Here is a 21275-nt window from a genome sequence, read left to right as displayed (position 1 = left end):
CTTTCCTTATGTATCGATCTCTCTTGCCCAATTGCAGGCTGTTTCTGCGCTTGCCCTTACACAAGGTCACGTTCTGCTATGATAACTCCTTCGTTTTCTAGTAAGAGACAACCTCATTTTAATGATTGTCATGAAAAATCTAGGATGGGAATACCCAGTTCCGAAAAGAGACGGTATAACAGGCAACAAGGACGATTGGCGTTTTTCAAGTGACGTGAAAGCTCTTTCCTCCGTAGTGTGAACGCACAATGCTACCTCCTTTGTCCCATCTCGCTTGATTGTGAAGAAAATTGTACCTACTCCTTTCAATATTTCGGCCTCTTGGCAGTTCATTAGACCTGTCAACTGGAGGCGATAGCACTTGCATCGATTTTTCAGTGTTACTTTGACGAGGAGGGCTCCTGTATATAAGGTCTCATAGTTCTCCTCCCCATCTCATTTTCTAATCAACTCATCGACTCACATTTGCTTGACTTTGCTGAACAATCTCGCTTCATATACACACTCTAGCTCATTCCATTCGCTTTTGGATCAATCATTTAAGTCAATAACTTGCTCCCTATATTTACAATGCGTTTCACTATCGCCGCTGTTGTTCTCTCTTTGGCCGCCATGGTCGTTGCTATTCCCACTATGGAATCAACAATCTTCGCTCGTGGTGGAGGGCAAACCTGTGCTCAAGGTCAAACACTCTCATGTTGTCAATCTGTTACTAGTGGAGGTGATGGTCTTTTGGGCAATCTGTTGGGTTTGAACTGTAAGTTCATTTATTAACCCGTTGACGTCGTCCAATCTACAAGAATTGTCTCGTCTAGTCCAGAAATCTTGCTAATGGCAATAATAGGCGCTGAGATCCCAATCCCGATCCTTGGTGTCGTGCTCGGAGGCAAATGTAATTCCGCGCCCGTCTGCTGTAATGTGAACGGCGGCGATACCAGCGTAAGTCTTCTCTATTCTTCACTAAATTTCTTTATCTTACATGGCTAGCCCGATTGCGATGACGATTCTAACAGTGGCGGTACACAGGGTGGAATCAATGTTCTCACCAACAGTTGCGTTGCCATTCCAATCGTTCTTTAGATGGACAAAAAGCCTCGAATCCTCCACGAAAAGGAGCATTGCTGATCATCCGATCATCACCCCTTTCCTTATCTCCCATCTACCCGTCATCTCAGCAACAAGAAATATATCTTTTGACTTCTTCGACCTAAACCAGCAATATACACTTCGAAGCATTAAACATGGAATCCAACCGGGTGGCCGTCTTTACGTATATGTTTGTTCTCTTTCGGCACTAGGACTCAGTATTGACTTTGCGGGTGTGCGATTCTCCCTTCATTTTCAGATGATGTCTCAATTCAACATGAGATACTTCTCTTCATTCTTTCATCGTGCATGGAATCTCGTTTATACATTGGTATTGATATGGTTGTTCAAATGGTTCGGTTTGGAAGAACTACATATTGCCAGACAGTTGCCTTTTTCTTCTAACCTGACAGATATCATTAGTATGTGCGCAATATAGAGACATTTCATGATACTGCCATTTTTGCTTTGGTGAATACATGTGATTCATAATGGTGACGCAAATTAGTTTTATATTGCATTGGTGGGTAAAGCAGGTCATCTGTACAATGTCTCATCGGGTGTACGACTCGGTTATCTAGACATCTTACTTCGATGCTGCATGTGGTATGTGTTACGACAGTAAATAACTTGCTCATGATTTTATACGCACGCCACGGAGTTACACAACATGTATTTCGCTGTGTATTTTGGGAAGTATTGTTTGGAGGAGCTGAGATATGGAGATGGGGTGTGTTCTTTATGTATGTATGTATGTGTGTGTGTGTGTGTGTGTACATGTAAATTAGGAGGTTTAGGCAGTTAAAAAATTGGCTAGGAGGTCGAGTTTGAGTTTGAAGAAGATGATATGATGGCTGTGCACTAGACAATAATAAACAAAGATATGTTGATAGCGTGGGATTGTATTTTGTATCTTGTATTTGTACTCGTGAGAGGAAAGGAAGATGAAAGATGAGGGGTATGTATTATGCATTATGTAGGTATGGAATTATTTATGAATGTGTGGTGGCGTAGCATGTACCTATGTATCTTTTTGATAGTAGTAGTGGTAGTGGTAATTTTAATGGTAGTATTGATGTGAGCAATGGTGTAATCATTGTTTCTACTTATGTGAAGTGATGAATTGTGATGGGGGCTAAATTTTCAATGGGTAAGTATCTATCTACATATCTATCTAGTAAGTAATTGGATTTTCTGAAGAAGTTAGTAGTGAGAAGTGATATGGTTGTTTTTATGAGTTGAACTTTGTGATTTGAGGGTGGGGTTGTGGGAGGAGTAGAGAGGAGGTGCAGGAGGAGGAGGATGAGGAGAAACTAGGATTTGTAGGGAATAGAATCAATCGGTGAGTGTTTTTAAGTTGCATAGTAGTTATCTGATATGTAGGTTCTTATTGTTCATGCGGTTATAATTTGGGAGGTAGCGGATCTGAAACTTTTGATGTGAGGAGTATGGGATTGTGTTATTTATTTATTTGTATTTTTAGGGAGTATGAGGTTGTGCTGAGGTTTGGAGGGTTTCCTAATGCTGATGTCAATCTCGATGATTGAGGACTTGATGATCCTCAGGTGTGCGAGGGGAATTTGTTTCTGATTTGATGGTATGTATGATGAGGGGTGTTTGACTAGGTTAATATAAGGTTAGGTATCCAAGTAGGTGCAACATCAGAGGGCGTTTGACTCTTAACTTCTGACACTTATTTTAGTCTGTATAAAATGTATCAATGAAAAATGAAGCAGCCAGTATCTAGGAGGCGAAGAGAATCGAAAATCAAAATCATATAAACTGTTCTATGTACCATAATCGCTTCTGTCTATCATTATCATACCAAAACGCCCGCTTGAGGAAATACTACAAATGGCCTTAATTCTCTTCGTCCGATTTTGTCGTCGAATTCCCACACAAAATTAAGGATAACAAAAAAGTGCTCCAATCCACATCAAAAACCACGCCGGCATCCGTTCCAGTACCATCTCCCTCTACACTCAACTTCCTTCTCCTAATGACTTATGTACTGAAATACCGCACTAACATCCTCGTCTCCACACTCCTGTCTTAACAACAGATCCTGTATTGTGCCCAACCCTGCATTAACAAAATGATTCCATGTACTGGTATCACCATACATCATCGCTTGGGCCTTCAAGAACTGTTTTCCATCCGGCTTGCAACGCTTACATTTGAAAGTATCATGAGTATCACTCGTTGTGTCTTTCCTGTATTGAAACAATTCCCTCAAAGAATCTAGACTGAAATGCCTCTCGACATCTTCCGCAGAATCGACAACACAGGATGAAAGCGATTGCTTGTGGGATTGACGTTGGAAGATCTTTTCCTCGATGGTACCAGTGGCGATGAAGCGATATACGAAACAATCTTTCTTTTGACCATCACGCCATACTCTAGCGAGAGCTTGTTGATCAGCAGCTGGGTTCCAATCGGGATCGAAAAGGACAAGTCGATTGGCTCCGATGAGATTGAGGCCACATCCTCCGGCTTTACTACTTAGCAAAAAGACGAATTCTTGGCCATTCGGATCATTGAATTTGTCAACTAGCTTTTGACGCTTCGTTACATTCATGGTACCGTCGAGACGTAAAGATCCGTAGCCGCGGCTTCGACATAGTTTATCAAACATGTCGAGGGTTTGTGTGTAATTGGAGATTAGGACGATTTTATCGTTGGTATCCTGACGGATTCGTGCGAGCATGCGGTCGAGAACTTGCATTTTTCCTGAATACCAAGGTTTGATATCACGATCGCGACCACGACCATCTTTTGGAACGTAGTCTTCGGGCCAGTATTGTTCACAGCCCGGAAGATCTTCCGAAAGATTTAAAAGGTCAGGATGATTGCAGAGTTTCTTGAGCATGCCGATAGCTTTGAGAGGCTGGCTTCCTTTTCCTCTCAGAAGAGCTTTAATGTCTGGGCTAGTGATGAAATGATTGTATAGATCGAGTTGAAAGGGTGCGAGACCACAGAAGACGACGTGCTCATATTTGACAGGTAAATATTTAGAAAGAATATCGTTTGTTCGGCGAATAATAAATTTGTTGACGACGTTGAGAAGTTCTTTAATGCATTCGTCTCCCTTTTGTCGATCTTTATCGCTACCAGCTGCATCTCGACCACGTTGAATTGGCAATTCATATTTCTTACGGAATTCCATTCGAGTGCCCAAAAGACCTGGGTTTGCAAAGCTGACCAAGGAGAAATATTCTGTTAAATCATTCTGAATTGGCGTTCCAGATAGAATAACTCTCCTTGTAACATTGAGACTATTCAATGCCACGAATGTCTGACTGTCTCCGTTCTTCAAACGATGACCCTCATCACATAACATCAGTCCAATTTGAGTATGCTTTAGCTCATCAACATAAAGTCGTAAAGTCTCATAAGAAACAATGATGACAGGTCGTGTAATGGATCGACCACTAGCTATAGCCCATTGGCGTAATTGCTGGATAAGCTCCTCCTTCGAAGCTTTGCCATCGATTGCGAATGGTTGAATGGCATCCGGACCTAGCCACTTGACCAATTCATTTGCCCAATTCTTGACTAAACTCGACGGACATGCAATAATCGCCTTATTGATAGTAGGCTTCCCAGCATCAGTAGATTGCTTCAACATGGTCCACATAAGAGTAATGCATTGAAGTGTTTTCCCCAGGCCCATCTCGTCTGCCATGATACATCCATTCGCTCTATCGTCCACCATACCAGTAACGCATCTGTACATGAACTTGACACCTTCAATTTGGTGAGGTCGCAGAACTTTCGCGAGTCGAGGATCTATCACAACCGGAACCTTGGGCCGTTCGCCTTCCACAACCTTTTTGATTCCTAGTATTTCCGCAAGACTTTTATGTGCCAATGGGGCGTCCAGCTTCAGTACCGGTTTCTCGGATTCACCGTCCTTCTTCTCAGTCTCATTCTTGGCATCTTCTTCCTCTTTCTTAGCTTGTTCTATACTCCTTGGCTTCTCATCAATCGTAGGGTCATAGAGAACAATCGCAAACTCGCCACTAGGGTCATGTAAAGGTTTCGCAACAAACACCGCTCCCTGTCTCAGTCCAAGTGTTGGCGGCGGTCGATTAGGATTATATCCTCCCCCATCTTTATTTATCAATGGTACCGAAAATCGTTTCCTAAACATAGTATCCTTATCCTTAACTTGGAAAACAGGAAACTTATTCGATTCTCTATTCGCAAGAGCTAATCGATCCTCATTTGTCCAAGGTTTATCCCCATCTTCCGCTTCGCCATCTGCACCTCCATAATCAACCTTTCGCCGCTTTCGAGCGGGCTTTAAGGAGGCTCGAGTTATTGTCGCTGAACCAGGACATCGGAATGGTTTTACTAATTTGTCGACGGATTGAGGAGTTCCACCATATAATCGTCCTCTCTGTGTCGAAGGAGGAGCGTTCTCCTTATCTTCGCCCGATGTAATATGAAAAGGTTGTTTGAGCCGATCCTTTGATTGAGGAGTGCCTGCAAGTCCAATCGTCTTTTTTCCCGCGAGAGGAATTGGAGTTCGCGCCTCTGTTTGCGCGTCAACAGTATCGTTTTCACTCGGTGGCGTTATCATTGTGTCGTCGAGCAAACAGGCCCTATATCTTGAACACGCTACTATGACAATTCTAAACACCCAAAATCGTTCTTCTTTTAATCAACTTGTGGCCGGGGATCTGCAATTTGATGTTATCAAATATCTTCATGTGGCGTGGCAATGGAGAGAGAGGGTTGATGTTAAACGCGTCTAAACTTCGCGAAAGCACGTGACTGTACCTAAACACAGCACTGATACTGTTAGTTCCTTCCGTATCATCCTTTCGATTTTCATTTGCTGTGCTGAATCCACGACCATCTTGACTTCCGTTACAGGTTATCTTTGACAATTGCAAAATTACGTTTCATGAAAGCTCAACATTTATGATTACTTCCCGCATGGTCAAGGATATCACTAGTGTCCCTTCAACAGTCACCACTTATGCTTCTGCCTTGCCCCTTTCAAACCCTTTGCTTTTCTTTATCTAGCTTTGCATTCATTACCTTGAAAAGTTTCGTACTTATTCCGGAAGTACTTCAACTTGTATCCATCATGGATAGCTGTTTTGCTGTTTGAAAGTTTATCTCTGGTAGATATTGATGTAGGTGCATCCATCATTGAAGAGCAGCGGTTGAATGAGTACCATTAGTTGAAAGCCAGCACATGCCCGCATACCAATATCGTTCACAATCCAGTGTTTGAAGAATATCCTGGTCACCTTCACATTGTTTGCAGAATTCGTAGTTATGAGCCACGAAAGGCTTGAAATTACAATCGTAATCTTACGCGGCGGTTAGTGTGAGAGTACTTGAGTGCTCTGTGCAGCCGTTGATACCAATAATTTACAACTGTTATTAGGACAATTGATTAAATAACCTTACATTTTTTCAAGACAATGTAATCGTTTTTCTTGCAAATTGTGCATTGTCAAATCTATCAAAGTGAGCGACTCACCCAGAAACTGACCCGCTTCTTTCGTACGTTGCTCGAGCTTCTGCGCAATCTCTGTCTGAAGTCCAGACTTATTGTTCAAAACAAGCTTCCATTCTATATTTGAAGTATGGATCAATGCCCCAATAGCTGTTGTTACCATAAGACTATATAGATGTCTCTCCACGTTATCAAAGTCTTTGGCTAGAAGATCCAGCCTAGAAAAGCTATTCTATTTCAAGTTTTTATCTCACTTCACTTCTGTGATGCAGGGGCGCAACCCTCCATCAAAATTGACTTTCCATCAGGTTTCAGTAACTTTCGCGTATGCAAACTTGTTTCACACAAATTTGAAGTGGCATGGAGAACATTCGCCGCGATAATAACTATTGACGCAGCTTATTTTGATTCGACATGAGTTCTGGCCAGTCTGTAAACCCTCCATCTCTTCAATATCTTTGCTCATTTCTTGCTCAGAGACGCCACAGTGCCACGGCAAGAAGAAAGCTCCATACCCGCACGAGCAGAGATCGCTCTTATAGAGTACCTAATCAACAGTTAGCTTTTGTAGTAATGTCCACAGTAAGTACACTTATTTTGGAATGGGCTGCAAGTGAAGATACTGTAAGGGGGACGGGTTGAATCTACAGGTATGCCTGGTAAGCTGTAAAATGAGCGACAGCGTACAAAATAACGTGTATGATATCTGTAGGTGTATTTTATGGCTCCCACGGTCACATTATATTTGAATGGCACCTCTTCCGCGAACTCCCTTGGGGTTCAAATGTTGTGAAATTGTACTACAACTCAATGCAAGTTTTCAAATGATCGCCAATATGCGGTGCAACTTGGCTGCCACTCTCGAACCACGATTGCACCAAATAACTCGAGTTTCATGGTCATATAGTGGAAGGCGATGATACAATTTGTACGAAGCAAAGCCTATAAGATCTGCGAATAAAGTACTCGCTGGATCTGGAGCTCAGAACCGGTGTGCTAAATATGCAGCGGAAGTATAGTCAGTCCAAATCGAGAAGTCACATGGTTTCAGTCATTAACAGCCTGTAAAGGTGTACCATCCCATGACCTATGTACGTACTTCTTCTTTCCCCCTGTTTTCTATAATTTGTAGCAAAACCGTCCCCTGTGTGCCACATGCCTCTCGACTCCCCAAAGCCCTCAGCCACATGTCCCAGAGATCATCGATTCTCCTGACGATCCTCATGTCTGACTCTTCTACCAACATGAATCTTTTTTTGGGGGGGGGGGGGGGGGGGTTACAGTCTTTCTATGTCTTTTAGGGGTTTGAATCAATACTATAGTTTTTGTTTGAGGTTTGCAATATTTGACTGGGTTTGAACTTTGAACTGAGTCACCATAACTTCTCCGGACCGCCCTCTCTGTGCCACCGACAGGGTGTGATATGCCTGCCCCAAGAAGGAATCTTCTGTTTACTGTAGCATGGAATGCTTCTTGGCTGTCTATATTTGTATAGTGACATCGCCGAGCTAATGTTGGTCAAGGTTAGTTCCTCTTGAGATTAAACCTGGACGAGTGACGATGAAAATATGGAATTCATGTAATTACCATGCCTCATGTTGACGTTGCATACGGCTTTCAGATTTCCAAAGCAAGATTTTGAAACTCATAGGGGAGAAGGGGTTGGTTCCAAGCATTACTGTATTTATTACCTTATGTCCAAGATTTAGTGCGAAGTCATTCTAGGTATCTGTCGGTGTCGTCTAAATTTGTGGACCTCTCTGTGTGTGTCACTGTGTGAACACTGAAAAGAGCCCTGTCGACCCTCGTGATAGGGTTGCAATTCTTGTGAAGCAAGGACCTCCAGTTCCCAAATGGGACATAAGACGCCAGCCCCTGAATTGCTACCCTGTTCATTTTAATCTATTAGAATCATACATTATAGGAAGCTTAGCAGTATTCAGTTGATTGTCATTGTGTATCGAGTAGAGTCTCTTGGGTGGATACTCTAGCCATGCTCTATGGTACTGATGGATCCCTTGATTTCGGTTTGTTTGAATTGGGCCGGAAAAACATTATTCCGTTCCAGAAAGCTAAGGTTGATGCTTCGCCAAGAAATATACCCCGCCAACTTATATTCCCGATTCTTTCTCTGAACCTCTCGGGTCCCAGCAAAAACGAGCGAATGGATTCACATTATTAAGAGTCTAAATCAGTACTGGTGGATATCTTATTTTGAAGTACAAAGGCGTCTCTTTTGCTTAGCGCCAACTATCATAGCTAGCTTTCTATCATAGACAAAGCTGGAATTGAGCGAAGGAAACAGTACAGTTGTTTACTGTATATATAGTGAAGCAAGTCACACACGGCTTTCAAAGAAAGTGCTCATTGTTTCAGAGCGGGAACCAATCTACACCCTATTGGCTACTTACCGCCCAGATTTCAATCGACACAACATCCGTTGATCCGAGACATGATCCCACGATAAAGACAATTGCCAATACCCCTTTATCATCCGCACAGATCGGACAATGTCCGCTGATTTCTGGGCTGGTTACATTAGTGGTGCCATCAGTATTATAATCGGCAATCCTCTCGATCTTCTCAAGGTCCGTCTCCAAGCTTCAAGTTCGTCACGTGTCAATGGTCTTTCTCCGATTCTCGCCCTGCTCACTTCTACTTCGCCTACTACCGCTTTCCCAACCCTGAGCTCCCTTATACGTGGAACTGCCGCGCCTATTCTCTCAACCGGTGCTCTCAACGCCCTTCTTTTTGTAACCTATAACAGAACACTATCGTTCCTCCACCCTACTTACACCCCCAACAACCCGGAATCCGTACCCCTATTCTCGACCTTTCTTGCAGGTACTATTGGTGGTCTCTGCTCCTCTATTGTTTCTACCCCAACAGAATTGATAAAGTGTCGCGCTCAGCTCTCTAGCCCTCCTGTCTCTTCCCTGGCGATAGCTCGCTCTATTTTATCTACGACCGGTATTCGAGGTCTGTATTTCGGAGGTGTAGTTACCGCGTTGAGAGATAGTATAGGTTATGGGTTTTATTTTTGGAGCTATGAACTATCTTCGCGTCTCTACTCTTCTTATGTCCTCTCGTCATCGCCAGGAATGGAGGTTGCTACTACCAGTTCTAGGGACGGAGCAATTAAGATTCTCCTCTGCGGTGGCGTAGCAGGTGTGGTTACATGGGCTAGTGTTTTCCCACTTGACGTTGTGAAAACAAGACTACAAGCTCAAATTCTCTCTGCTACATTGGTTTCAGAAGCCACACCCCTTATTATCGGATCCCCACCATATAAGCCCAGAGGAGCCTTAGAAATAGCAAGACTAGCATATCGCAATGAAGGCATGGGCGTGTTTTTCAGGGGATTAGGTGTATGTAGCTTGAGGGCTTTCATTGTGAATGCAGCACAGTGGGCAGCATATGAGTGGATTATGAGGGAGCTGGGGGCCAAAGGTGGGATCGATACTGGCGTCAAGGATAGAGGCAAGAGTGAGATTCTGATTTAGAAGAGGATGATCTGGCTTAAAGTTTCTTTTAGAGATGAAACTTTTGTGGATGGTGTATACATAGAAGAAGAGGTAGGAGGTCGGACAAAGGCCATGGCAAAAAAAATAAAGATAGAATATTTGGATACATTCTATAGATTAGGATTGAGAACTAGGTGTATAAATTAAAACCAGGCAAGGTGCTCTTAAAGGTACAACATTCAAGATCGCGGTTAGCTCAGGTATATGAAATCCAGTCGAATTTCAAGACCAGCTTGTCTGTTATTTAGTAATTACTCAACGCTAACGTTTTGGCCAACACGAATTAATATGTATTCTGGATAAAGTTGACATTTACACGATACTAAACATTTAAGTGCTGAAACATTGACCACCGTTGGCGCTGACAACACTACCAGTCATCCATGCACTCTCTGGACTACAAACCATACCGACAACGCCAGCGATTTCTTCGACATATGCTGGACGACCACCCCATTTCTTACCAACTGCCTTGACTTCTTCGGTATCCCACTCACGTACACCTGACAATGGGATCAACGGACTCCATTGTGCTTGAGCTGCAAGCACATCATCGCTACATTGACGGAACATATCTGTGAGTACCGAACCAGGGTTGATAGTGTTGACGGTAGCATTCTCAGCCAATTCTCTTGACCAAGTTCTTGTCATAGCCTCAAGTGCACCCTTCGTTCCATTGTAAAGCGTCAAGTATGGGGTGCCGACCTTTTGTCCGATACTGGAGACGTTCACAATTCTTCCAGATCGATCTGTTGGTAGGTATGGCTTGCATGCTCCTGTAAGCAAAATAGGAGCTAGCACGTTGGTCTCGTACGACTTGATAAAATCCGCGTGCGTAACTGATTCGAGAGGACCAATGCCAATCATAATAGCAGCACAGTTGATCAAGATGTCAATTTGTAGCTTGTTGGTTTTGGCATTTGGAGGCATCTTTGAGTTACAGGCCTCAATGATGGCTGCACAGCCTTCAGGTGTAGAGATGTCAGATCGACATGGCACGGCAACAACTCCATGTTTCTTAGTAAGCTCTTCTGCGAGCTCAGCAGCAGAGCTGTCAGATCCTTCGGTTAGATAGCTGATTAGGATGTTGGCACCCTTAGATGCGAGGTTTCTAGCAATACCAGCACCAATGCCTGAAAACAAGGTTAGCTAGGACACTGGTAAACGAGTCATTTACTAATCATTACTTCGTGCTGAACCTGTCACAATCGCAACCTTGCCCTCATGCACTCGACCGGTGTTGTTGGAAGCCATATTGAATATTGGATCACTAAAAAATATCTTGGGTACTCAGAATCTAGTGCGGGCAAATCGTAAAACGTTAATTTTCCAGAGCAAGTGACGGGAGGAAGGAAAGAAGAGACTATCAACCCCCCACGTTTGCATACCAATGTATAGGACCCATACTATGGGTAACATGCCCATGACACATGACGGTGGAGCAAAAGATTAGTGAAGAGGCAATGAATGGCAAATTTAATCAATCCCACGCTGGATTCGTGAGATTTTGGGAATCGTCTCCGCCCGGGGAAGGAAAAGCCCAAAGCCTCCTGGGCAAAATCTCTCTTCACTGTGGGGTCATTGGAGGTGACTGTTGGAGTTTGATATATAAGATCTTGCATTGTACAGATGGTACACCGTACAGAGCATGTCAACCTGTCGATTAGCCGGGGTTTTGACCATTACGTCCACAAACTCTATCGAAAATAAACCTTTTCATCTGGAAACTATCTAGTCGGTAAGACTTAGAAAAATCCTCAGAAAAATTTAAGTTAAAATTCTGCAACGAAGCAGTTGCCAAGCCTATTAATCGAAATGAATACGTCGTCGTCATTAGCGAATCAACGATTGTGCCGCGGTTCTGTCATCTGGAACCTTCAGTTCATGTATAATATGAAAAATATACCTCTATTAAAGTTCGTTAGTGACAAACGGGTATTCTAAGGCTCATCTTAGAGTTTCAATACCCGGTAATATTGTAAAATCACAGGCCTAATCCATCAAAATCAGTCCACTAAGATCCCTACACTAGCCCAATTAGGAAGTTAGTTGTTTTACGACGACTGCTAAAAAGTGGAACGAGCCCTGTCAAATTTCTTAGAGCAGTTCTCTACAAGGCTTTTGGACATTCAGGATTGGTCAAGGTGTAGTCATTCCACTCCACCACGATCCGCTCCACTCATTTTGTAGTGGATAATGTGGGGCCAAATATGAAAGGGGCGGAAAGAGGGATCATTTAACTAAGTACTACCGACTGGAATCAAAATTTACGTGCTATGATAGAAAACGAAAACTCTGGAATCCCACGAAAAGGCTCGTCCTCTCGGAAGCAAGTGTACGAGTCCCAGATTCGGAATAAACGAGGAAGATCAGTGGATGGTGTATAGAATATCTTGTTTCCGGAACCCTGGGGAAGACGTCTATGCATCGGATCCCTGTTCATAATATAGACTTCCTCAGACTATAGTGTATGAAGAAATACATCATGTCGTTGTCTCCAGATATGATGATAGAATTCTTCACAAACACACATCGCGCTACTTTTTGAACCAGAATCAACTCGACGCGCAGATGGCTGACGTCGATGCTACAATACTTCCCCTCGAAGGTCTTCCTTTGGCAATCTTCGTAGTGTCTCTTGTCTGCCTTTGTATTTCGACGATTACTGTAGCAGTAAGGACATATGTCAGAATTAATGACAATGCATTCGGCTGGGACGATAAATTGATAGTCCTCGGACTGGTAAAGTCACTCTAGCTCTTCAATTCTCAACTTGAAACTAACTTTTGCTAGATCGTTTACATCGTCGATGTCGCTTTGGCTTGTCATGGTACTCGAGTTGGCCTTGGTTCACATAATAGCAGGCTAAATGCCTTCTTCTCAGTACAAGGCACAAAGTACCTCATGCTATGGATGATGCTATATGTTGTAGGTCTGGCAGTCATCAAAAGCTCGATTTGTGTGACTCTCTTGCGTATAGCTAGCGCGCACAAGATGTACCGGTTCTTCGTTTTGAGTTTGCTCGGCCTCACAATCGCTACATTCTTGGTGACTCTAATTGGAATTCTGCTTCTATGTAGACCTGTGTCTGCAAACTGGGATACGTCGTTGGTAACAGAAGGAAAAGGGACGTGTTCGGGCATGGGAACAATGATCGCATTGAGCTATACGTCGACAGCTTGTACCATTGTCACAGATTTGGCTTGCGCAGTATTCCCTGGTGTAATGCTGTATAGGACGCAGATGCCATTGGGAAGGAAGATACAAGTGGGCTTGCTTTTGTCATTCGCTTCTGTGTAAGACAATTCCTCAAATCATCATTACCTAAGCTTTCAGTGTAACTGACCAGATTTTTCAATTAGTGCTTCAATATCGACAATGATTCGAGCACCGTACATTGAACACTATCGCACTCCCACAGACAATCTGCTCTGTAAGTTATTCAGAAAAGTTCTTTAATGGCGATAATGCTTATAAATCTCCAGACTATACCGGTTTCATCGTTCTCCTATCCAACATAGAAACAGCCATTGGTTGTGTAGCAAGCTCGATCCCTACAGTCGGTCGCTTTTTCATGCGCAACAGCGCCGCAAAAAAATCAGCATCTGAACCAGATGGCCCAAAAGATCTTGTCACTTTTGGTAGCGCACCGATAAGTGCCCGGCACAATACCAAAGGTCGAGTCTTTCGCAATCCTACCGACACCGGTACGACATTCGCAACGGTGCACGCACACGGAGATGGAGATTGGAGTAGATTGCACGATGGAGATTCCGATCACAACCCGGACCTAGATACTCGCGAGGGAATTCGCGCAGATTATACTTATCAAGTAGAGCTGTCTAAGTCGCCGAAGCACAACCAGTCTGAATCTGTCAGGGAGTTGGCCCATGATGGATCTTCGTGTTAGACTAAGGGAAATTTCATCTCTCATTCTTCTATCTTGTTATTTATACCCGGGTCATCAAGGCGCATATGGCTGGGGATCTTTTGGTTGCAAAAAGTTAGACACTTACTGCATTGTATGATTAAAGAAATATTGACGGCTTTCATCATGTTAAAAGGATTTATCGTATCTGTTGCCATGTTTTCCTAAAATCTTCATAAATACACAAGTGGGGCTAGCCATACTCAAGATTAGCGAAAGGTTATAACTTATGGCAAATCCATTGACAAACCTTAAAACTGTGGACCATAGAGCAAGTGCTATTCGAGGGGCCATAAATTCATTCAAGTATAAGGTAACAAAATTAGATTGGCAGGTTTCCATCAGTGGCAAAACCTGTGTCTACCGATTAGTTTATGGAGCCTTACGGCATTGAAAATACTGTTGGCGATTCAATACAGAGTGGATATGTGGGTAGAGTTAAGCCTTACATTTAATCGCCGTGAAGAAATTGTTACCCGAAACAAGAATTGAAATAACACAAATACCAAAGAACCACCAGAGTTGATCCCACACCTTTGCTCTATAAGCTGGCCTTTTCATAAATCTTTTCGAAATGTGATATATAGATGGAGCACTCCGCCCATCTGACAAGCAACGTTCGGATCAACATTGAAAACCCCGCCATCTTATGTATCTTAAACCATCATTATTCACCATCCCGAACCTTTTTGTCAAATTCGGCCAGCTTTGTGCCAATTCGAATTCCTGCCGCGGCGACGGTGACCAGATGAGCATGGCCTGTGCGTGGATTCTCGCACGTGTAAGGATATAGAACCGGACCCTAATCGTCGGCCAGATAACGGCGTATGCTCTTTCTGCGTGGTGGAGAAAGGTGGGTCAACGATTGGGAGGATGATTGAGACGAGAGTGCATTTCTTCGACTACAAAAAAGGTGATGTCGGGTTACTATCTGGTAGGCAGAGGGATTCAGTATAGGAACTGAAAGTGAGGTAGGTGTATGTGCCCTAAAATACGATGCTGACGGGGAAAGGAAGCAGAATGGAGATGAGAAACCACTGAGAAATGCCCACGGAGGGCACTTATCTCGCAAAGAGGAAGAGTCGATACAACTTTGAGAGTGTAAAAATCCGAACGAGGTATGAGGAAGACGAAGATATGTGAAGCATGGCACATGAAATTCTACAGTATTTGAAAACTGAGAGGAATTCATAATCATAATCCGAAGAATGCTCGGCCACGCTTACGACCCATCCGTTCCCATACCGTGGTTGTAAAGGTACGTGGAAAAACTAAGGATAGTCTATATAGGCATAGGGGCCGATTTCGTCGGATTAAGAAGTATCAAAGAAAGGGTACCGGAATCTTGTAGAATACAATATGCAAGTCAGCTGCTGAAGCGCTCGTATATGGACCGAGCCTCGGGAAGCAAGTCGAACCGAATCTCGGGAGGTCCGCCGCTACCCATTTGCGTCCTCAATGAGTACACTTGCCTCGAGCATTTTGATCTTGAATGGGGAAATATGGTGAATATAAACGGTCTAGCGGTTCTATTGATGGAGCAACATGGCAAGACACAGTGGTAGATTAAATGAGGGTGTCGAGGAGCAAGGTACACTCTTTTCATAGCCTACACTGTCATTATGGCACTCCGTTTGGCCTGCGATATTTTTCTGCATGCATGAACTATACGGTGGACGGACGTACGAGCCAACGGAGTAGAGGTTGAATATGCAGCCAAGTATACAATGGGTTGTTTGCATTATAAATACACTCAATCTAATCTGATCTCCAAGCAAGATGCTGTTGGCTGACATAGTTTATTGAAAATGTGGTGTCAAACCGGACAGCCTCGTCATATCTTGAGCCAGGTGACGATCAGTGACAAAGTAATGAAAGGCCCAATATTCGGAAGATGGGGTATAAGCCTGTGGATCAGTAATTAACACTTCTGCAGGTGCAAACCCCTTTGACATGCAGTAGTTGTTTTGTCGAAGCTTGGAGTTTCACCTCAAGTTGGTGCAACGGCGGGCTAATGAAATCTCTAGTCGTACTTATACTGTTTCTTTCAAGCTTTCAAACGTCCGTCGTCAACCATTAGATCGTCATCCTGCAAATACCAGAAAATACAAACCATCCATCCCTTCGATTTGAGAATCCATTCCACACAGAGAGATGTTAGAAAGGCGAACAGGCGATATAATTTGAATTCGCTTACATAGTCAAACCGATTTGTATCGCTTTGCTCATCGCGTATTGATTGTAGTACATAATGGGATGCCGGCATTGTCGTTTAACTAATCGTGAACAAGTCATCAAAAAAGACTAAATGTAAGGCACAAGGTGAAAAAAGTCATAGTCTGGGTTTCAAACAGTCATGTAACATTCAAAAGTGTAGAAGTCATCTTGCTACAACTATCAAAGGTATTGTAGTCTGATAATCTACCACATCGCGACTGGGAGGAATATATATAAATCTCTATGAACTTCATAAGAAACTCCCCCCTCTACGTAAGCAAGATAAATAACTGGATTTAAGTCCCTTTGAAAAGTCTTCACAGCTATTACTTTTTGTAAAGCTGAAATGAATTAACGCTGAACTTTTGCTTGATATTTTCAATCAGTTGATATTATTTGTAAGTGAGTTGCAATTCCGACTCATCAATGATAACATTAAAACACGCAGATCCGACAACCCCTTTCGCTGTCATAAAAGCTCAACCTGCATCCTTTAGTAAGACCGAAAAAACGAGACATCCAAAAATAACACTCTTTGAACAATATTTGATATCAAATCGAACAATCATTAAGACGAGATGAATAGTTTTAGAAGCTTTCGATCAGTCATAGGAGTTATCTATAGTATTGTTCGATATCGATTGATTTAAATATAAGATATCGAGGCATGAGTATTTTCAATTTATAATTCTATTTGAGTGCTTTGGAGCCCGTTTGACGACCATCTTACACGAAATCCTAATCTGTCTGTGAGCTCACGAATTGGCTGGCCTGATGAGCAATGCACAAAATCTAAGCAGGTGTATGGATTTTGCTTTGATACTGAAATCATGAATCATTTTTTAAAAAGCCAATCTGATGATCACCATAATGATTGAGGGTGTTACATCTGACCACCAGATTATAACTCGAATGTTGATTCAAAATTTGAAGGAAATGAAGCTATTCGCTTATCTATCAATCTTGAATGAAGGAGTTCTATACGTTAAATTCGAAAGTCTGATAAAAATCACTTTTTCTGCTCAGAATTGAACAAAAATAATATCATTCGAAAGTCAACAGTTTACTCTATTCTAGTACCAAGTTCTGCAGTGAAATAACATTCAATGAATGAGAAAGATCGAAGTGAAATTGAGGAGCTTGAAAACCTTTCACTTGGCTTTGAGATTCAAAGTGATATAACCTACAAAAATATGAGAACCCCCCCCCCCCAAAGAGAAACTCTTCAGCTTAATCTTAATCTCGAAATTTGGTGTTGATTTTAAATAATAGTGATTTATATGCCTACTCACAAAATTAATATTTGAATAATCTCACTGCTTATAATCTGGTCCTCAAAAAGTGATTTTTGAAGCAGAATCAAATGCGATGCTAATTTGACCCACAATCAAAATCAGATTCCGGAGCCCGTTTTTCCCACTCACATGAAAATACTGTAGGCCAAAATATAAAATATAGTTGAAGATAAAGGCGCATCTCTTATCAAACAAACACACTCAAGCGGCTTTAGCTCACTTGGGAGAGCGCCAGACTGAAGTACACTTCAGTTCATTAATCTGGAGGCACTGTGTTCGATCCACAGAAGCCGCATTCTGCGAGTTGAGGTCAACCTCAACTATCTAATCTTTTGCCAATTTTTTCTGGCTCTTCCATTCTGGAATTGAGGTAGGTGGTCGGTCGTTTGCTATCTGTTTTGGAAATTTGATGGTTTTTTGGGGTTGTGTAACATCGGGTATTCTGTTTGAAATGCCGAAGCTACTCCACATCTATTCTACGTTTAGTTTCTTAAGCTTTCTTCTCCAACTCTGTTAAAAACATCTATCTTATTTATAAATGTTGAATATTTCGAATTATCAGCTTATAATGATTTTTTCGATTTCAAGCTCTATCATTTGATAGTAGTACTCTTCCTATCTACTTACATGTGTATATCCAAATTTCCAATTACTTATGTATAAAACAGACCCATCAAAACATTCAAAAATCAATAACGTGATTTATCATCATGTGGGCCATCATTTTTACATACAAAATTCGTCTATATATAACCATGCACTTTCTTTATTTATTGATAGAATTTTTTAAAAATTAAAACTATGAAATTTAACTATATAAATACTACAAAAATCTCATCATTTATTAGAAATTCAAATTAATATAAGAATTATTATTAGGAATATTTTTTTGTAACGAAAATCGTGACAATTTTCACTTTTTTTAATATAAAATGAAAATATTTATATAAAAACTAGATTTTTAGAAAACTAATCTTTTATTATTATTTAATCTTTTTTTCTTTTTCTAAAATAATGATTAGTTATTAAAATACGAATATTCAAAAAGCCTTAATTTTGGTGTATTTTGAAGTGGCCCACTCGATGATATGGTCCACTCGATGATAAACCACGTTATAATAATAACTAACAAACTCTTTCAAATGTAACAACAACTACCTACTCACCCACTCACTCACAAACACATTCAATCCTAAAACAAAATTCTAAAATTGAATTCGTTTCATAACTACCTAGGTATCTATCTATCTATCTACCCACCTTCAGCAAAAATTTATTGACCTCACAAAATCGCATTTTGAAAGAAAGTCCATGGGAAAATAACATGGGGGCTCTGATTTGATAGGCGCGAGAAGTTTATGTAAGATCTTACAATGTCTTTGAATCACAGAAATTTACTTCTATATCCTATCTATGTGTATGTATTTATCTATTCATATCTCTCGTTGGGCGATGATCTTCTATCTGTGTGTAGACTTAGTTAGAGTTGAAAATCAAATGATGAATTCATTTACAACAGATCAATGGATGCCCTTTACATATCTATTTCTTCATGTAAACGAGTACGTCGCGTTTCTTCTTGCTCCTGATGAATGATACAGTGTTTTCTTGATGTCAGCTATCGTGAAGATTTATCAAGTTCACAGTCCATGATTGTGTGTATATAGTATGTGCGGGGTACGATGAGGAGAATTGATGGTCCAACTGATATATTACCGGTGTATTTTTTACTCCAAGGTATATATAGTAGAACACGTATAACAGCAATGAAGGTGTTTCAAAAAGTGTGATTAAACTAATATATACATATGAGAGACCGCTCATGTCGAAACCCCATGCATCGTTCAGTATAGTATTCTTCGACGGGTTGTATTTCATGAGCCAGCCATGACCATATTGCTCCAGACTATGCTTATCCAGTAAACTTGCTCAACCTTCCATTTCAAGACCCCTCTTTAATATTACCTCTGTCATATGTCATCATTTGCGTCCAATTCCTCAATCCCATGGAATATCCAGCAATACACCTCATATCGTTCGTGAGCAAGCAGCGAAACCATAAGTTCAGGCTCATAAACCCAACCCGACCCGACCCCGCAATGCTTCCAGCCTTAACTCCGACCAAAGTGCTGTAAACGTACTCATGCATTAAAAAGCAAAATGACAGACATTGCTACCACTAATCAAAATAGCTCAAGACTCCCATCACGAATCTTTCTCTCGAACGTCACCTCTCCATAATCTGAGGACAACACATCTGTACATTGAGTACCAACCATCACGAAATGATGATTCACACTATTATAACCCCTATCGATCATAACCTTATTCACCCATTTCAGCCATGTCCTAGCATACCCAATGTCTACCCACTTCCTCTTTTGTCTTGCCGAGAGATGTCGAAATTTGATGTCGTTAGCCCGGTCGATGATTGTTGAGTCTCTGATTTCATTTATGACGACGTAGATGTTTTTCAGAGAGGGAATTTTCTCTCGAATATATTCGGATGCCTCGACCTGAGTGAAAGCATCTTGAGGGTTATCGGTAAGAAATGTTCGACGCAATGCCAAATTTTGAACCTTTCTCATGTGAGGACAAGAGAGAAGAGTCTCGTAAAGAATTTTGGATGCCTCAACTTGTTTGGTCAGGTACAAAATGTCGGTATGGAAGTTGACGTATGTCCCAAACGCCCAGGTATTTTGAGTTCGCGAAAGATACCATTCTCGGGATTCCTTGCAGACTTGTACGATATTCGAGAACGAGAGATGTGATTTGATTGAGTCGGTGATCTTTCCAGTATTGCGGTCTGTGTTATTTAGATGATGGACTCTTGGGAGAAGATCTTCTGCAAATGCGTATTCCCATATATCTAGTCGAAGCTCGGCTGGTAGTTTTTTGAAAGACGGGAAAGTGCGGTCGCCAAGTTGTGCCTTCGGACTCGACTCGATTTGCGAATACATAATATTACGATATTCCGAAAGGTTTCTGCAAGTCAAGCCTCTTAATAAGAATGATCTAAGCTCCCATAGATCCAACTCATGGAAAAGCTCTATTACACCATTGTAATCCTTATGGTTGTGATGTTTTCTCAATATGATTTCAAACCATTGACTTGGCCACTTGGAAACCATGTCTAGTTTGTCAGCCATTTGAAGATCAAGGAGATTTTTGAGAGACTGTCTTCCAACATCTGTTTCTCTCTTCGTTTGCTGGCCAACAACCTTCATGATTGCTGATTTGAAAGATGTAGAGGGAAGTTGAGTGGCTGTTGGAATGCGCTGTACGTTTGAAAGATCATGAACCAAAGAGAGCACAGTGGGAGCAGTGAATATAAATCTATACACTTTGTAAAGATATAATAAGTACCTTGATGATATTGAACCCAACAAGGTTGCTGAGCGTGAACGTCCAAAAAATATTGTGAATCACAAGATAATGGACTTTGTTTACGGTTTGACCATTTAACCAGCAAGGTACTTTTCTTGGCTTTGCATGATTGCGCCATCGTAGCTTCCACAACCACAATTGTAACTGCGAAGTTTACACACCCAACGTCCGTGGATATAGCAATTGTTTGTCAGGTGATTGATTGATGGGAAGAATTAACCAAAGAGCAACTCTGCTCTGTCCATTGAAGAAAGACCACATTCTTGTATGTTATTTACATACTGTTCTACCAAGCATTGGCAACATCGTATTACAAATCTTCCTACATCTTGTCATGAGCACCTGACTATTCGTGATGTTAT

At 41.7% G+C, this 21275-nt stretch overlaps 6 protein-coding genes across 6 annotated transcripts; 3 read left to right on the top strand and 3 right to left on the bottom strand.

Annotated features, from left to right (window-relative positions):
* Nucleotides 1-570: 570 nt before the first annotated feature.
* EAE97_009463 (uncharacterized protein) lies at nt 571-1114 on the top strand (the record flags this gene model as incomplete). The annotated part of the gene is made up of 3 exons (XM_038879978.1): nt 571-757; nt 845-939; nt 1027-1114. The coding sequence occupies 3 exons, from the start codon at nt 571-573 to the stop codon at nt 1078-1080; spliced, it is 336 nt and encodes a 111-aa protein (XP_038729089.1). The 3' UTR covers nt 1081-1114.
* A 1968-nt stretch (nt 1115-3082) lies between these two features.
* EAE97_009462 (uncharacterized protein) lies at nt 3083-5671 on the bottom strand (the record flags this gene model as incomplete). Its single annotated transcript, XM_038879977.1, has 1 exon — nt 3083-5671. One exon carries the CDS (start codon nt 5669-5671, stop codon nt 3083-3085), a length of 2589 nt encoding a protein of 862 aa, XP_038729088.1.
* A 3401-nt stretch (nt 5672-9072) lies between these two features.
* On the top strand, nt 9073-10065 carry EAE97_009461 (uncharacterized protein; the record flags this gene model as incomplete). The annotated part of the gene is made up of 1 exon (XM_038879976.1): nt 9073-10065. The coding sequence occupies one exon, from the start codon at nt 9073-9075 to the stop codon at nt 10063-10065; it is 993 nt and encodes a 330-aa protein (XP_038729087.1).
* A 163-nt stretch (nt 10066-10228) lies between these two features.
* Nucleotides 10229-11994, bottom strand: EAE97_009460 (uncharacterized protein). The gene is made up of 3 exons (XM_038879975.1): nt 11475-11994; nt 11274-11383; nt 10229-11219 (listed from the first exon to the last, which is right to left on the bottom strand). The coding sequence occupies exons 2-3, from the start codon at nt 11338-11340 to the stop codon at nt 10417-10419; spliced, it is 870 nt and encodes a 289-aa protein (XP_038729086.1). The 5' UTR covers nt 11341-11383; nt 11475-11994; the 3' UTR covers nt 10229-10416.
* A 663-nt stretch (nt 11995-12657) lies between these two features.
* Nucleotides 12658-13996, top strand: EAE97_009459 (uncharacterized protein; the record flags this gene model as incomplete). Its single annotated transcript, XM_038879974.1, has 4 exons — nt 12658-12828; nt 12880-13382; nt 13449-13519; nt 13572-13996. The coding sequence occupies 4 exons, from the start codon at nt 12658-12660 to the stop codon at nt 13994-13996; spliced, it is 1170 nt and encodes a 389-aa protein (XP_038729085.1).
* A 5713-nt stretch (nt 13997-19709) lies between these two features.
* EAE97_009458 (uncharacterized protein) lies at nt 19710-20753 on the bottom strand (the record flags this gene model as incomplete). Its single annotated transcript, XM_038879973.1, has 1 exon — nt 19710-20753. One exon carries the CDS (start codon nt 20751-20753, stop codon nt 19710-19712), a length of 1044 nt encoding a protein of 347 aa, XP_038729084.1.
* Nucleotides 20754-21275: the final 522 nt, after the last annotated feature.

Source organism: Botrytis byssoidea (genome assembly GCF_014898295.1).
Source record: "Botrytis byssoidea strain MUCL 94 chromosome Unknown BBYS_022, whole genome shotgun sequence".
In the NCBI taxonomy this organism is placed as follows: Eukaryota; Fungi; Ascomycota; class Leotiomycetes; order Helotiales; family Sclerotiniaceae; genus Botrytis; species Botrytis byssoidea.
This window is presented reverse-complemented; position numbering and strand designations above follow the sequence as displayed.

Coding starts and splice junctions, on each gene's coding strand:
- EAE97_009460 (XM_038879975.1), bottom strand. CDS start 11,340: ATGGCTTCCAACAACACCGGTCGAGTGCATGAGGGCAAGGTTGCGATT. Junction 11,220..11,273: donor TGTGACAGGTTCAGCACGAA/GTAATGATTAGT, acceptor CCTTGTTTTCAG/GCATTGGTGCTGGTATTGCT.